At 37.5% G+C, this 18,596-nt stretch overlaps 1 protein-coding gene across 2 annotated transcripts in view; it reads right to left on the minus strand.

Moving 5' to 3' along the window:
• Positions 1-3,710: 3,710 nt before the first annotated feature.
• Positions 3,711-18,596, minus strand: part of LOC126473618 (uncharacterized) — a 46,303-nt gene continuing 31,417 nt past the window's right edge. The window contains exons 4-5 of one of the 2 annotated variants that reach the window (XM_050100801.1): positions 16,070-16,192; positions 3,711-3,979 (exon numbers count right to left, since the gene is read on the minus strand). In XM_050100801.1, coding sequence (XP_049956758.1) covers positions 3,972-3,979; positions 16,070-16,192 — 131 coding nt within the window. In that variant the 3' untranslated portion in view covers positions 3,711-3,971. Of the gene's footprint in view, positions 3,980-5,430; positions 10,481-16,069; positions 16,193-18,596 lie in introns of those variants that run through there. The other variant, XM_050100792.1, reaches the window with a different exon arrangement.

Here is an 18,596-nt window from a genome sequence, read left to right on the forward strand (position 1 = left end):
GAAAAACACGTCTCACATATCATTTCATCCTGAGTACACTGGATCATCAATTAAATTCAAAAGGTTACTTGCAACCCAAGACTGAATGTTTTATTTGTTTCCAGTGTACCATAGATAAATAATACACCTGCATTACAACGTTACAAGTTCATGTTGGTTCCTGAAATGGCAGATGAAATGATCATTTGCCTTCTCTCTCTCTCGCTCTCTCTCTCTCTCTCTCTCTCGCACGCGCACACACCCACACCCACACCCACACCCACACCCACAGTAGAAACATTACTTCAAAGTACTCCACCGCAGATTATGGAAGGTCCACTCAGTCTCAGCACGTCTAACCTTCAAATCAATTTGGTGGTGGGGATGATAGTTCTCCTAGTTGCACATCTGGGTTATTTTTGTGGTGCCTCATCTACTCCAGTTTCTTACAGCCAAAGAGTTTTGTGCTATATACAGTGTCTCCATTCTGATTTTCTTCGGGAGAATTCCTATTTTTAATAAACTGGACTATCTCCACTCTTTAGGGACAACAAAAGTCCCTGACTTTGATCTTACATACTGTGCCTTTCATTTTTAAACCCATTATTTTATCTTTATGAGGCACTTTCTTTCCGAAAACTGTACAAATTTCCCTTCTTTTTTTCAGTTTGGGTCATGTAAGAACGATGTGGCAATTTCAGTGCTTCCTCCTTTGTTCTTCTGTCTTCTTTCTCCAGTATTCTTTCACCTTCTCACTGTGAATCCTTTTTCTCTGCTCCGATCATTTTGACCCTGTCTTCTTGCCTCTTCTGCCTTGGAATCCTTCCATTTTTAACACTTTCTTCTTAAAAATCTCTCTTTCTGTTGCATCTTTATGACTTCTGTTGTTTCTTTCCAAATTTTCCCTAACTTCTTGAATGGGTTTAAAAATGAAAGGCACAGTATGTAAGATCAAAGTCAGGGACTTTTGTTGTCCCTAAAGAGTGGAGATGGTCCAGTTTATTAAAAATAGGAATTCTCCCGAAGAAAATCAGAATGGAGACACTGTATATAGCACAAAACTTCCATTATTTCAATTATTGGAGGAAATTTTGGCATTATGCTTCATTCTTTCAAAAAATTAAGCTGTATCAAGCTTATTGTTCAAAATATAATATCAGTATTCATCGGAAACCCCTAAAATGTCAAATATTATATGTTTGGGCTTCGGTGTAATATGTCATATACTGTAGTTTAGTGTATGTTAGGTACCAATACTCACAGCTATGATTTTTATAAATGGTACTGTGATATTGTCTACACGTGTCAGGAGGAAACTTAAGAGAAAGTTGAATGTGCAATTTATGGTGCAAAACTTAGCACTGGACATGGGAGGACAAACCAATATTATAACTAATGGGAAATAAAGCAAAGCTATTCTTCTGTTGGTGTGCTGCATTCAATGCGTAACAAATATGGAAAAATGTGTAGTGGCCAGAAGACTGGTTGAAGTCTCTCATCATGCCCTTCACAAGAAAGGGTCAATAAGGAACTGGTCCAACTACCAAACCATTGCTCTCATATCCCACAAAAGCAAAATTTTACTCTATATCTTGAACTAGCTTTTCAAGCCATACACTCAGCCTCACAATTTCACATACCAAGTAAGTTTTGTTTAAGGCAAAAGAACTTGTGAACAGATTCTCAATACATGACAAATAATCAGGAAATCTTGGGAGTTCTATGTTCCTGTCATCATCTGGTTCTTTGACTGTAGGAAAACTTTTGAATGTGTTGTCTGGGAAAAGTTGTGGCAGGTGTTTGCACTGCACCTCTGAAGTTAACTGCTGACAAGTCTGATTTCATAGGTGTTTCAAAAGATGTTGGAAAGTTGTGTTCTATCCCCCCCCAATTGTACGATATCTATGCAGAACATGTCATTAGGAATGCTCTTGATGGATGGACTAAAGGTGTCTCAATTGGTGGTAAAACTATTAACAACCTCCAATTTGCTGATGATATCATGGTTTTAGCCAGCAGCAAATATGAACCTGCTGAGCAATTAACAAAAGTAAAAGACATTAATCTATCACAAGGATCAGGCCACAATCACCAAGTCCAACCTCATGTAACTGATCAGTGAGTACAGGTTCAACTCAAAAGGACCTATAAGTTGTGTATTCTTTCACCTATCTTGGGCCAACCATCTGCGACATGGAAAGTTATGAAGATTGGGAGACAGATCAGGCTATGAGGATTGGCTATGATTCAGCTCACCACGCTCTGGCAGAACAGAGAAATAACAAACACCACAATGGTTGAACTTGTTGAAACACTCGAGTTTTCCGTCTTCTTTCATAGATGCGAGACAGAAACCCTTAAATCCAAAGACAAACAGCAGATCACAGCATTTGGGATTTGATGCTCATGCCCGGATGCTGCATATAAAATTGATTTAAAGAAAAAAAAATGACTATTGAGCAACTCAATATCTCCTTCACTTTTCTTCTTGTGACAACCAAAAAATTCTCCAGTTCTTTGGCTATATTTTGAGACGAGATGGACAAACCACAAAAAAAAAATAATCATGGAAGGGAAGATCAAGGCCAAGAGCAGTGAATAGACAACTTGATCAAATCAAGCAGATATCTGGTCTACCTCTTCAGCAGGCTCTAAGAGCAGCTCATAACCATCCATAATGCAGACACTTGCTTCGGGGGGGTCACAACGCTCAGAAATGAGCACGAAGACTTGCGCTGGTGGTGGTGGTGGTGATTCTTCAAAACAGGTCATCAACGCTTCAAAATAGTAACTACCTATTGCAAAAACATACATTAGACACCAGTGACTGTAATTGGGCACCCAGCAAGAAGCCATTGTAGATTTACAACCTGGTGCTCCACTGAAATTAAGCACTCTACATTTAAAATTTAATTCTGAGCCCCACTACCATCTTCCATTTTTTACACCGATTAAGTATTTTCAGTCCGCAGCTCATGGTAGCATTCTCGCTTCCCAAGCACGGGGTCCTGGGTTCGATTCCCGGTGGGGTCAGGGATTTTCACCTGCCCCGAGATGATGGGTGGTGGTGTGTTGTCTTCATCATCATTATTCATCCCCATTACAGTCAGACGAAGGCAATGGCAAATTTTAGAACCTTGCCTAGTACAGCAGTGCGTGTCTCCTGCATTGTTTCCCTACGCTCTCTCAAGAAGCATGGGACTTCATTTCCATTTTCAAGTATTTGCAATGTGAATAACATGTTACCTGCCAGAAAAAGAGTCTAGAACAATCCATGATGATCCTCTGAATCATTAGATCACAGTTTGCCGAACAACCAAAGTACTCAGCCAGTTTTATCATCTTAGGAAAGCAAGGAGGTCGTCCATATTTTTATTCATTTCAGGTTCTTGATTCTCAGAAGTGTTGGTAAAAAGCTTGTTTTGTTCTAAATAGTAGACTGCTTTCCTGCTCTCATTTCACTCAATTTTCTTGTGCCCTACATCCTCAGCTTTTCCAGAAAATATACCAGAAGAAAGTTTTTTCTTCTCCTCATGTATTAAAACAAAATCATCCTCCTGCTGGTTAGAAGCTCCAGAATCTCATTCTACAAAGTTTAGAAGTTAATGAAAAATACTGGAGGATATGCTCTGCTTGAGTGTATGAAAAACATGCACAAATGCATGGAAAGCTTCGAAAGCCTATTTCTTACACTGAAATAATTGACAAGCAATAATGAAAGACAGAGAAAATAAGTACTTGAACAATCTTTTGTTTTGCAGTAAAAATACACGGTAACACAAATTTTGACAGAACTTTTTTCACAAAATGTAACGGACTTAATTAACACAAAATACAAACAGGTTATTCATATCACAAAATTTGCCACTGCTAAAAAATGCAAATGTACAATTTCATAACATCAGTGTTTGTAAAAAACACATATGGAACCAAAACAGATTTTACATTTCTGCAGTTATAATGGTGAAAAATATTTGCAGGAAATCTTATAATCATTTACCTGGAACAAATATGAAACCTTAGTTTTTCTTCTTGTAAACTGGTTACAATATTGTAATAAAACAAAAAGTTAACACTGACAGTTCATGTAGAAACATGCAAAAATGCATATAAATCAACTGAGTATTCTTTTTGAAGTATACACAGCTCCCATCTTTCATTACATAAATACTATCATTATCTATACATTAAAGCTACATTATCCAAAACCATCTCTTCCTTGCTCAATTATAATTTATGATACTTGTAAGTTCATTCCTGGCAAATACATCAGAATTTACAAATATTTACATCAGGCTACCTTTATAACAAATCTGTAAAAATATCCTGCAAATATAAAACTTTTACAAAATATATATATTTTTGTTTTATGTGATCTGTACACTAAGTGTATCAAAACACAAAGTGATCCACACACTATCTAGTCTGTAAATAAAGTTACAAATCACTTTTCTATGTACATGGGTTTTCTTCAAAGGGCACACATTGAAAATAAGGTAATTCCTTCGGACACAGAGGAAGGGAGGGAGAGGGAGGGAGGGAGGGAGGGAGGGGGGGAGGGAGAGAGGGAGGGAGGGGGGGTGGAGAGAGAGAGAGAGAGAGAGAGAGAGAGAGAGAGAGAGAGAGAGACACCTAACCCCAAGAAGATTCAGAACAGAAGTAATTAATAATACTTGTAATGGGCAGAATTCAGCTTGCCCTCTGCTGCATATTTATATTTACATAATTATGTATTGATCATAAATTATTGCATCCCCATGCTCATCTTTTATTAAGTAGTTTGATCACATTTTCTATGGTACTGAAAAACAGTTCTGCTTGTTTCAATGGCTGTATGATGGAAAATAAAATACTTAAAACAACTGTTCCTTTGTTAACAGTTTGTGAAAACCGCACAGTCCACCACTGTGCACACAAGAGACACAGAATATGCCTGCAACAAATTCTTACAGAGTGTTGAAATTTGAAGTATGAGCCCTAATAAATCTGTCCAAATAGTTAAGTTTCTGATAAGTGTGCATCTCAGCCTTAAGCTGCATGTGAATCTTCAATCACACTTTACAAGTTATTTTACAGTATCAGCAACTTCATAATTAATTTTTTCCTTACAATCAGGTGGTTTTAATTGACATTTTCTTTGAGCTTTCCTCTCATACTTCCAATTAGCCAAGTACATGCTAATGGTACTAGAAGACAAGCCCTCAAAATGACATCATCGAAGAGATTTTTTGAAATTACAGAAAATGAAGACAACATATTTGAAAACACAAACAAAATCACATCCCTTGTAGTAATCAAGAATTGCATTATATTTTCACTGCACTAAATACAAATAACTATGAATAAAAGCAGTTCTGAAAAATTGGAAGACATATCATGGCGAAAGGGATGTTTAAAATAACACTACATAATAATTATTATAATAAGGTCTAACACAATTTTGATTTTAAAAACTCAGATCTTCTCTACTGCAACAAAAGTATGAAAACTCACAACAAGAAATTGAGATTTTATCCCTGAGTATCCTTTATGTAAAATTCTCTTCAAGTGAATGGTCTCTTCCATCCTTTCGTCACTGAAGCATACACCAACACCTAAAATATTAATTATTGCTCTTTCTACAACAAAGATGTAACAGAATACTACTGTTTCACTGCCATTAATGGAAAATGTACTGATGGCACAACTTTGTAAACCTGTTATATTTGTAAAGAAATTACAAGTCATGTTGTGGGATAAAAACTGTACCTACTGACTCTTGAATCAACATGATTGAAATGTCTTTTGAGTAGCGCACCAAATAAAATTTTCTATTTCTACATGACATTAAAGGAAATGTCTAAATTATAACAAGCTACAACATGTGTGTTGAAGCCAAAACTGTTTCAATATTTGGTCAATAGTACAGACAAGACTTGAACATACAAGAAATCAAAAATGAAATACAACTTCACATATGTAGAATAGGTCATACAGAGAGGAATGCAAGAAAAACTATGACTGGTCCTGAACAAATGTAAACAAACAGTAATAAATAGAACCAGTGCGACGGAGGTGATAACAGATATGTGAACATTTTTAGTTGCAGACAGTTCCCACTAGACTGAAATCTGGTATCAAGCCCTCGTAAGAACATGGCTTTGACTTTAAACAGTTTCTCAAAGCAAACATCCCACTAAAGAGTATATAAATTTCATCTCAGTAATGATACAACTGTTTTAATGGGCCCTCGCTGTGCAATGTGCAGAGCTTACGTGAATCTGCTGCTGAATCTCTATAACATGTTTCTAGTTTCTGATTTTCATTGTTTTTTCATTCAACAAAAAATCTGTTTATTAGTTGCATGAAAAGAGGTAATATCTTAAGGGTATGGCTCTGACCTCCTTCACGGTAGTTACTTCTCACAATCCAAGGTCACTGCTGCTCACCATCATATCTGTGAAATTATCTTTGAGCACACTTTTTCAATGTCACATCATCACAATGATCAGGGCAACTGTGGTAATTATATGCCAAAAGCAGTTATTAAAGGCACTGTTCTTTATATATTTCAGTTCTTTTAACAGATCAACCCGTGATACATTGTAAACTAGGGTGACCAAGCTATTGTTGGACAGAGTGTAGCCAACATCTCTTTGCAAATTCCTTAAGTAGCCACTGTGAACCCTGTAGTTTTATGTCCTCTTATATTTTCCCTTTCACCTCGTTTTGTTTGTTTCAAAGAGGGAAACATGCAATTGCAGAAGGATTCATTCTGTTAGTGACAGATTGGATCAGCCATGACAATATTTTTCTCACGAGTATAATTCTTAATTTAAGTCTTGGAATTATAAATTACATCTTAAAAATAGATACACTCAGAATTATACAGCACACAAGATAACAAACACTCTCTCTCTCTCTCTCTCTCTCTCTCTCTCTCTCTCTCACACACACACACACACACACACACACACACACACACACACACACACGATATATTCAGACAACTACATTTAAAAAATACTGAGCAAGTACAGAAAGCACCACAGAGATAATCGGTAACAAATAATTCCTTAAGACATTACAAAAATATAAAATATTCAATAAACAATGTCAACTGCCACCAAGGAATTAAAACACACACACACACACACACACACGCACACACGCACACACGCACAAAAGTACTGCCTAATCCCCAGATTCTCAAGTCTTTATTTCACTGATGACAATGCTCTCCCCCCAATGCTCTCCATGAGTGATCAAAGAAATACCCCTCTAAATTGTTAAAACCAATAGCTGTTGTGTCACCTCATCTGATAACTGCAGTGCAATTTGCAACTGACAGCTGAATGCTTTCATCGTGCAACAATCCTATATGGTAGTTAACCAACAACATTACTGGAATTAAAAATTCCTCACTATTAAAAAAAAGGTATTTCCGACACTGTGCTCCATAGAAACTATAATAATTATAATAATAATAATAATAACAATAATAATAATAATAATGACTCCAGCGCTTAGAGTATCTTTAGATCAATAAATCTCTAGCATCCCCCATAGCTTTGCTTTCTGAGTAAAGGATCCTACTGAGCTGGCCAAAGGAAAAAATCTGGGACTATTAATGCATTTAGCTATGCCACGTAATAAAAGAGGCAGCTTGCAACCGGAATGATTCATCTACATTACTTTTAAACGGTGACCTTTCATTTTTTGATGGTTCAACATGGCAAGTGTTTAGTACTAGGCAAAATTAATGTAGAGTAACTTCCAGAAAAGATGATAAGACTCTCGAAATCTATAATTCATTTACAAGTCTCTTCATGAAGGAACGCGAGTTTTCAACTTTAAAATTCTCATTTTGAACTGTACCTTTGTATTGCATGGGATTGGCTGATTCCCCACATAAATGGAAGTAATGTCAGAAATCTGATGACCACTGTGCTTCTATATTGTAATCCTATTGTATCTCTCATTTAAGCACTCAGGGGAAAAAGATCACTGGACATACACCTGACTGTTTCATAGGGAATTTTTAATTTACAAATATCCTTCCACTTTAAGTACCATCAAAACTGGAAAATGGCACTAACATCATAAGTTGCCATCAGACAATAATTACTTAAACAAATGCCAACAATATCAATGATAGCTACATCATAAAAATTACCTTTATGTACACTCCAGAAAACAAAAAATTCTGCAGATCCAAAACATATAACTATCTACGTATTAACCCAAATAATATTCTTCAAAAGAGTTTCCTATCACTAAAAGCTCTTAGAGAAGTGACATCCTTAAGTGTGGTGAAACAAAAGTGTAATCAAAACCAAAAGTAACTAACAAGACATTTTGGAATGAATCAGACATTGCAGAAAGTATACCCAACATCAGAGTACCTATATTATACACGAAGAGAAAATAAGATCAGGTATAACGTCTGAGTGACTCCATGGCAACCAAAAATAATATAGCCACTTTGATACACATGTTTGTTAACATTAAAACAGTATATATGGATGGGCAGGTGTGCATGTGCACACATGTATGCAGAAGGAAATTCAGCATGTATAACAATGTACACATCAAATGAAGGAGAAAATATACCAAAGGAAAATATTTAGGAGCTAAAACTTTCCAAGAACAAGGTCGCTATCAATAATTAAAACTCTTTCCAATTATTATGTTTTCTACTGTCCATCAATACCAGATGTTGCTGTTTACATACTAACCTCTAAGCTGAAAGGAAGGAAATATAAACAATATCTAACAATTGTATTTGGATGTTTCTCATCCCTAAATGTGAATGTTCTTATAAACAAAGGGGTATTCTCCATTTAAACGTTTGCAGGTATGTAATGCTGACACTACTCAGAAATGTTTTACTGAAAATGTAGGCAAGATCACAATTTAGCCACATATTTGGATAAGAGTTTTTCCATAGCACATTTGTCAAAGAATGGGTAAGTTTCTGCAACTGATTTTATCATATTTCCAAGAAAATGCCATGAGCTTTTGCTGAACACTGCAAGTGTAACGAACTTACAATTTACATTAACACCACAGCAGATTTTATTTTATACATTTTAACAAGCAGAGATAATATTCAATCTGAGCTCAAGGATGATCACAAACCCAAAGCGAAGCTAAAAAACGATTCTGAGTCTCTGAGACACTGAAAAAGAGCATTTTGACTGAAACAATCTTAAACCATTGATTTACTGTTTCTGGCCACCACGTATCGACGAATTATCAGCAGTTATAATACTTGTGCCCAAGTAAAATTACACAATGCCAAATACTGGGCGATTCAAAATTCCTATTACAGGCTTCTAGGGGTTGCAGAGGAGACTTAAACTCCTCATGGTATACACAAAGCGGAGATAACGAGTTCTGACTTGTGTGCTGTAGGAGCACATGAATATTTTGAGTACTTGTCCTCGGGCTCTCATCTGTGTCCTCTTCAGTGTTGAAAGTGCAGCATGTCCATGGAACATCACAGCCAAACCACCTACTTTCAAAAGTGCCAATTTCTTTCAGCCGTTGTTGTAGTCAGATAAAGGTGTTATGTGGCGTCAGAATTACAACAGGGACTGACGACAGTGCCCAATTCTCAACTTCTGTGCATACCATAACAGCTGAAGATTTGGAAGTTATCAGCTCTTCAAACTGATTTTACTACCAAACACTGAATTCCTGGGCACTGATTCCTTTCGAAAACTTTATCTACTAAGACCCCTCCACAACCCCTAGAAGCTTGTAATAGGAATTTTGAATCACCTTATATAGGTTTCATAATCTCCAACATAAATGTTCCTGAAAACTGGTCATTACAAACTTCAGATTACATGCTGCCTCTTTTCTTCATATGCTATAAAGGCCATACATTCAAAATTCATATTCTATAACTAACTTCATAGCAGATCTGTAAAACTAGATAGCATAATCACAAGGTTGCAACCTCATACATATCAATGAAAGAGAGATAACAGGAAAGTGACATGACGATGATAAAAAATGGCATATGATGTCTCAAACTGCTGCTTTGAGAACATGAGATGCGAAAGTGTTTGATTCTTAGATTAATTTGATTCACCTCATCCAGAGTCAATGCACATGCTTCATCGTGATGGAAAGAGCGACTCGTAAGATGGTGGGAGGTCTTTGTCAGCTGCCAGATGTGCCGGAGGTGCTGATGGTGGCAAAGTAGCAACAGACTCAACCATCACAGATGTGGGGGGAAACTGAGATTGTGCATGTCCTGAACTCGACGATGTACGACCAAGAGGGCTACTTCCCCGATTGTAGGCAAGATGTTCTGCAAGTGCACCCGATTCAGCTGCTGAGACTGGAACTCGCTGGTGTGGAGCACTCCAGCAAGCTTTGTGACATCGTCGTAATACCCAGATGATTACAAGGAACAGCACAAATGCCAGGAGCACTGTTGCAACGGCACCGAGCACCACCTTTGTGCCTAGTCCGCTCTTAGGCACCTTGGGTCCATCATCATCATACTCTGCAAGATACAACACCTTACAACAAGAGCCTGAAAATTTCATGAGCTAGACATTTATTCAATTTTTCCAACTATAATGCTTTGTAGCTTAAAGTGCAAAATTACAAATTTTGACTTTTTTCTCATTTTTGTCTAGAAGCCAGATCAGTTTCTTACTGAACTAAGTACCTGAATCAGTTCCACTTTTGTTTTATACTTTAACAACAGGGGCTCTAACTCATCTAGACATTCTCATATAAATTGCTTCTCTATGAAAAATTTTCTTTCACTTCAACCCTGAAGAAACTTCGGAAACAGCCTATACACAACATTTGACACTGATGCACTCTTTCCCCATCCTTTCCTTACATGTCATGATTTTGAGAGGCTCTGGGAAGTACACACACACACACACACACACACACACACACATATATATATATATATATATATATATATATATATATATAGAGAGAGAGAGAGAGAGAGAGAGAGAGATTATGAGCGACTTAGCAGATAGCAGATTGGAAAGTGTTGGCTATTGTTAACAATGGCATACCATAAAACTCTCTGCTAGCCACTTTCTTGTCTTACAGTGCTGATTACCCCCCTAACACAAAGCATTTTAGTTTCCTACCACCCACCAAGTTATAGCCGAGTATGCACTGGGGGAGCATTTTCACTTTCTGCACTAAGGGCAGTGTTTGGGAGATCCATGCAGTTGATATGCAAAACAGGAAAAACATGTTTTCAACAGCAGAGAAAAAACAAGTCAAATACAAATATGACAAAAACAATACATCGCTGAAAAAAATTTTGAAGTCTCTATGATTTCTATCTTTAGCATTGTGAGGTTTTCTTACCACACAGCAAGTGAAAGTGCTAATAAGAGCCAGATAACGAAATCTCGAAGACATGTTGGATGAGAAAATGTTTTCATTCAGTGGATGCACCAGGCTAGATGTGTTAATTTCTTCATGATGACAAGTAATCCAAGTGAAGGTACCAGACTGTGAGAGTAATATGAAAGAATACAATTTTAGAGTCTGATAAGTCTTGCACAGTACAAAATGCAAATGATGCTGAATCTGAACAATAACTGACTGACAGTATTGGGAAACTGAGGATGCTCATTATTGGTAAAGCAGCAAAACAAAATTGCCATGAAAGTATCCAAACCAGTGATGAGGCTGGATGAGAGTATTTCAACTTACTGTATGTCCTCTAGAAGGGGGAAATATTGATAGCAGTAATCCTGATAATAAAGACAATCAGGAAATCCACAAAAAATTCAGTATCAAGCACTTGCCAAGATTTTTGTTTTCAATTAGTGATAGTGTTATAACATCCAAGATATAGGATATTGATGCAATAATAAATGTTTTTGCAGTTATTTAATGGTGCAGAATTTGAAACTGACTTTGAACTGACATCAGGACCTACAAACTGCATTGTTCTAGTAACAATTCTATAAATCATGAAACAATTATACTCAGAAATTAGATATGGTACCTTCCCCTTTTTACACTGACAAGATGTGTTGAATATAGTGACATATGCAGTTGTAGTTACAATGTTTTCTTTCCATGCGCTATTTTTTAAATTTTTCTATAGCTGATTAAAGTAACAAATGATGAAAACTCATTCACGTAAGATACGCAAAAGGCTTAAGCCACAAGGAATCTGTGAATATATCCAAGACATTCTTCTTTCATTTCTCCTCCTCCCCAATCTTCATATCACCTCCAACCCCCATCAGCCACCCTGCAATTACCACCATCTCTTAATCAAAAAAATTATTTATTCAATGAAGTTTACAATGTCTATGAAAGAATATAACTTGCACTGTTGAAGCAATGAAACATGACAACAACAATTGTCTGCAGTAATAAGAAATCAATTCGTCACTCACCCACTGTTTTCTTCATTCTCCCTTGCCCCACAAACATCACTGACAGTCAGCTTCCTCCAAAATTCACACACTGTTCTAGAAAAGAGAGCCCCAATACTTTAAAAAAAATGGAAGCTAATGAAACTGTCAATTTTTTGCAAACCAATCCTCCTGCTCTCATCCAGTGCACACATTTCCTTCTGTTTTTACTTTAAATTCTTTAGTGTACTCACCAGGCAATTCAACAACACAGATTAGCCAACAAGACCACCAGTAACAAACAATAAGTATTTGGTTTTCAAAATGTCAGTTTCTTCATCACACTAAAAATTTCATAGGAATGGGGAGTGACAGATAAATCACAGAAAGACAAATGCAGTACACTTGGAAAAAAAGATGGTGTAGCTCATGTCATAAGTTTGCTTACATTCATCACCACAGCTCTATTCAACTTAGCATCACTTTTCAGAAGCAATAAGTAAGTTGGCCCCATCCTCCAAACCCAAGACAAACATTTTTCAGCGAGAGAGAGAGAGAGAGAGAGAGAGAGAGAGAGAGAGAGAGAGAGAGAGAGTACTGCACAGTATCTGCTCATGTAGCATAATGTGCAGTGCACTAGCTTATGGAACAGGAAGGTGAGTCCCATCAGGCTTAAATGGATTAATAAGGGCGGCTGGCGCACTGGCCAGCCTGAGAGATGTTTTTAGGCATTTTCCCACACTCATTTAAGCAAATGCTAGGCTAGTCCCCAATTTCCACCTCAGAAAACACACAAATAATGTTTACACAATTCACAGACAGGTGGCACAAACAACTTCCTTCTGTTAGGTTATCTTGATGACTAAGGCATCTGCCCATGAAGTTAAATAAAACAAATTTGTCAAAACTTGAGTACCATAGATTCCATATCAACAACAAGATTAATGCTAGTTAAAAGAAAGAAGAAAAAGAGTACTGTACAGTGCTGCATTACTGTTGTGTGTTAAGCTGTTGCCAAATGAAAAACAACGAAAAAAAATAAATAAAGAATAAAAAAAAAAAATCAATCTGCATAAGATGCCACTTCACTAATATTTTTTAAAAAAAATAACAAGTGGATAGCGGTATAAACTATTTCACTACAGTTATTACTGGTTTTCTTATAAACAGCCCCTGAAGTGGTAGAATGGTGCTACATGAAACACGAAAGAACCACAGTGTAAGGAGCACATTTAGGCATGTGTGTCTATGAACTGTCTGCATGATTCTGAGGAACTCCTGTGCTAGCAAGATCCCGTTTCTCTCTCTCTCTCTCTCTCTCTCTCTCTCTCTCTCTATTCGTTTAGTCGGTTCTGACTCTCCGTGACCCCATGAACCAAATCATGCCACTTTTTCCTGTCTTGCACTTTCTCCCATAGACCTTCCAGGTTGGAACACATTACTTCTGTGATGCCATCAATCCATCTCATCTTCTGACGTCCTCTTCTTCTAGTTCCTTCAATCTTCCCCAGCATTAATGTTTTTTTTTTCCAGCGAGGCATGTGTTCGCATTGTGTGTCCAAAGTAAGTCAGCTTTTGTTTTAACATTAGATCTTCCAGGAAGAAATCTGGTTTTATTTGATCCAATATTGATCTGTTGGCTCTCTTTGCACTCCATGGAACTCTAAGAAGTTCCCTCCAACACCACAATTTGAAGGAGTCAATTTTTCACTGTTCAGCCATTCTAATGGTCCAGGTCTCACATCCATACATCACAACTGGAAAGACCACAGCCCTCACAATACGGATCTTTGTTGCTAGTGTTGTATCTCTGGACCTTATAACCTTGTCAAGGTTTGACACCGCCTGTCTACCGAGCAACAGGAATCTCCGGATTTCATGGCTGCAGTCACCATCAGCAGAGATCTGGGAACCGAGATAACTGAATGTGGTCACTACCTCCATGGTTTCTCCTGCTATATCCCACAAATTGGTAGGTGTAGTTCCCATAATTTTCTTTTTCTTCACATTCAGCCTAAGACCGGCCTTTTCACTTTCGTCTTTCACCTTCAGCAAGAGTGTTCTCAATTCTTTTTCACTTTCTGCCAACAGGATCGTATCATCCGCGTACCTGAGGTTGTTTACATTTATTCCAGCTATTTTAATTCCTGTTTCTCCTTAATCTAGCCTCGCATTCCTCATAACATGTTCTGCATACAGATTGAATAAGTAGGGTGACAGTATGCAGCCTTGCCGGACCCCTTTCTGAATCTTTATCCATTTCGTTGTTCCATACATAGTTCTCACCGTGACTTCTTGGTCAAGGTATAAACTCCATATCAGATGAATGAGGTGATCTGGTACACCCATGTTTTTCAGTACGTTCCATAATTTGTTGTGATCGACGCAGTCAAAGGCTTTGGCTTAGTCAATAAAGCAGAGGTACACATCTTTCTGGAATTCTCTTGCTTTTTCAATAATCCACCGAATGTTAGCAATTTGATCTCTAGTTCCTCTTCCTTTCCTAAATCCAGCTTGTTCTTCTGGTAGCTCTCGATCTAGATATTGGCGAAGTCTATTTTGTAAGATTTTCAGCATAACTTTGCTAGCATGTGAAATAAGTGCGATTGTTCGGTAATCTGAGCATTCTTTAGAAGTTCTCTTCTTTGGAATGGGGATGAATACTGATCTTTTCCAGTCTTCTGGCCACTGCTGCGTGATCCATATTTTTTGACATATTGAGTGCAGCACTTTCACAGCATCCTTTCCAGTGACTTTAAACAATTCTGCTGATATTTCATCATGTCCACTAGTTTTGTTATCAGCCATATTTTCAAGGGCCCACTGGATTTCGCTCTCCAAAATACCTGACCCTAGTTCTGAATTAACATTAACATCAGCAGTAGGAGACCTGTCATTATGCAGTTCTTCCTTGTATAGGTCTTCTACATATTCTGTCCTTCTTTACTTAACACCCTCTGCTTCACTCAGATCTTTTCCGTTTCTATCTTTTATCATTTCAATTTTTGCCTAGAATTTTCCTTTAATTTCTCTAATTTTCTTATAAAGATCTCTTGTCTTCCCCATTCCGTTACTATCTTCAACTTCCTTGCACTGTTCATTAAAGAACATATTTTTATCTCTTCTAGCTAAATTCTGAAAATCTTTATTTAATTCAAACATAGCTGATCTATCTCCTTACCTGTCCTCAATAAAACATTTGTGAGCAGACTGGATGTCAACTCTGTCTCGTTGCCAGTATCCAGGATACTATGGACTAATTATAAAAGTGATGGGCCAACTTGCTACAGAGAGGATATAATAGCTTTGTGACACCCTTCCCAACCAAACCTGTGCATGTATACAGGTAAAAAGGCATGCTGCAACACCAATAAAGGGCTCATACTGCCACGTTATTTGTAAATTTGACTCAATTTTGCAGTCACTGAAATAATATTATGTACACTCTCAACCTGTGGAGTTTGATTTCATTTCCTCCTCCCCTCATAAGAACTTCACTGTTTTTGTTAGACAGTGTATTTCATGAGTGTATTTTATGATACGCGATGATGGTCTGTGGACTGAAACTGACTGTATTTAAAAAAATAAAAAATAAAAATGCCACCTCTTGTCAGTCAGTTGTAAATGTGGGGCACCATCTTAAAATGTACAGAAGAAGAATTACAGGCAAAATGAAGGGGAATTGGATGTGAGTAAGTTTGGTTTAAAAATAGACTTGCAATCAAACCAGTGAGACATACCTCCAAATGTGCAGTGCTCATCTAAACAACTTCCATACGGGCAGTTCACTATACTATCTGATTTGAATTCCTCAGGTATGCACTTGTCTTCTGCACAAACAAAAGCGTTCCGAGAAGAACAGGCTAGAAAAGTGAAGGAAGGATATTAGAGCAATAGATAAAAAGAGTGCTTAAATTGGTTTATAAACTGAACAACAACACAGTATACATATATCATTAACGTGAACAAATGTGTGCTTTTTACAACATAGCTGAAACAAACATCATCTGAACAGGCACATTAATACCTCAACTTTTTCCATTTCATCCAAACTGGAGGACAGCAATTTCTATGTAAATTCTTTTTCTTGTACCTTTGTCCCAAATCAGCACAGGTCGACACGGTTAATTTAAGGATTGGCCAGATTTAAACAGCTATATTGTAGTTATTAGGCACTTCCATTAATCAAAAGAGGATGAATTGCTCTTCTCACATTCTTTGCATGCATCTTAGTTGAAACCAATGTGTTATGGACAAGTCACTAACAGAAGTTCTTATTTATTTATTTTATTAATTTTTGGGTGGGGGCGCATAAGAGATTTGTGACTGTATACATATATACAACATAGCTTAAGATTGTGTAGGTGAGTAACAGGCATGCTGTTATATACTTTTACCACAAGTAGACTAGTGTACGAATAACACTATCATGACACCAGTAATCCTGTAACTTCAATTTTTGCCATATTTCAATAACCATAGCAAATGAGAAGTTTCGTTCCAAAAACAAAGCTATGACATGCTTTCGAGTAATTCTTAATACAATGTTCAGTAAACTCATCAATAATCCTAATCCACACATTCTTTGTTTTGTTACTGCATGTTTAAGGAAACTTCAAATGATGTACAATCGATATCTGCTAGTAGCCCTGACAGTTTTTTTAAGTCATTTTGCACTAGACTCATAGTTCATCACAATCAGCAGATTGGGCCTCAGCACCCAAGAGCTTAAATATTTTATTAGTCTGTATATTGTCTCAATGTCTCCTCTGTGTGGTGAGCAGCAATCTATCCTTTCTATATAGTTGTTATTCCATCCTGGACTTTCCAATGTTTGATTTAGTTCACGATAATCAATGGTTATGAATACACACTTACTAGTCAGTCTCTAAGGACATATTTCTGGATGAGTGAATTACTTTCCCACCTCTTCTGCACTGTACTTAAAGAGAATTCTTAATGAAAATGTTAACTTGCTGAACTTAAGTAACATGTTACATCAATCAAGAGTAATTCATTATCGTGGCCTGTCATATCTTTCTATAATTTTGACTGGCTGCTTCAGTTACTGAACAGACACCTTCCATGCTTTTAATGATGTTCTGCGTTCTTAAGTATTTTATCACATTTTCATTGGATTACCTGGACATTTTGTGCCAAGATGATGTACCTGTGTGTCTATCATTTGAAACACCATGTAAGAATACAAACTCAGGAGCTTAATCATGAGCTTATAGAAGTGTGACATGGTTCCTCTTCAGATGTTCTTGTGTGATTTGCAAGTTATTTCTATTTTGATGCCAATGTTATAAAATGCAGTAAATTAAAAATACTTGCAAAGTAAATGCTGAGGTGGAACCATGTTAATCTTCAGAAACTTACTTGACTGTAGATAAATTCAGCATATGCTGTGGCAGCAGCACCTGAACCTTACATCCTGTTATTTAACAACAGAAAATCCAGGATGGAATAATGACAATATTATGAAAAGGATAGATTGCTACTCACCATGCAGTGGAGATGTTGATACACTGACAGGCACAACAAAAAGATGCTAAACAAGCAAGCTCTCGGCCAAGGGACCTTTTTCTGAATTAGACAACACACACACACACACACACACACACACACACACACACACACACACACACACACACACACACACACACACGCCACTGTCTGCCTGCCGAGCCCACACTGTGAGCAACAGTGCATGATGGGAGAAGTAATTTGGGTGGGTGGGTGGATGGGTGGGTGGGTAGTGTGGGGGTAAGCAGGAGGCTGGGGTGGGGAGGGGGAAGGATAGCAGGCTATAGGTGAGGAAAGGTAAAGTGCTGCTTGTGGGAGCATACATGGATGGTGGAGAGAGCGTAAAGCAGCTAAGTGCAGTCAGAAGGTTAGACAGATAGTGAAGGGAAACTGAAAAGGAGAGAAGTAAAGAGACTGGGTGTGTTGGGGAATAGAAGAGTGTGTAGAAGAGTTCCCACCTGTGCAATTCAGGAAAGCTGATGTTGGTATAAAGGATCCAGATGGTACAGGGTGTGTAGCAATCACTGAAATGAAGAATGCTATGTTGCGCAGCGTGCTCAGCAACTGGGTGGTCCAGCTGTTTCTTCGCCAGTTTGTCAATGGCCATTCATGTGGACAGACACCTTGTTGGTTGTCATGCCCACATTAAATATGGCAGAGTGTTTGCAACTTAGTTTGTAGATCACGGTTGATTTCACAGGTAGCCCTGTCTTTGATGGGATAGACGATGCTTGTGGC

This window comes from Schistocerca serialis, chromosome 1, assembly GCF_023864345.2.
Source record: "Schistocerca serialis cubense isolate TAMUIC-IGC-003099 chromosome 1, iqSchSeri2.2, whole genome shotgun sequence".
Taxonomy (NCBI): domain Eukaryota; kingdom Metazoa; phylum Arthropoda; class Insecta; order Orthoptera; family Acrididae; genus Schistocerca; species Schistocerca serialis.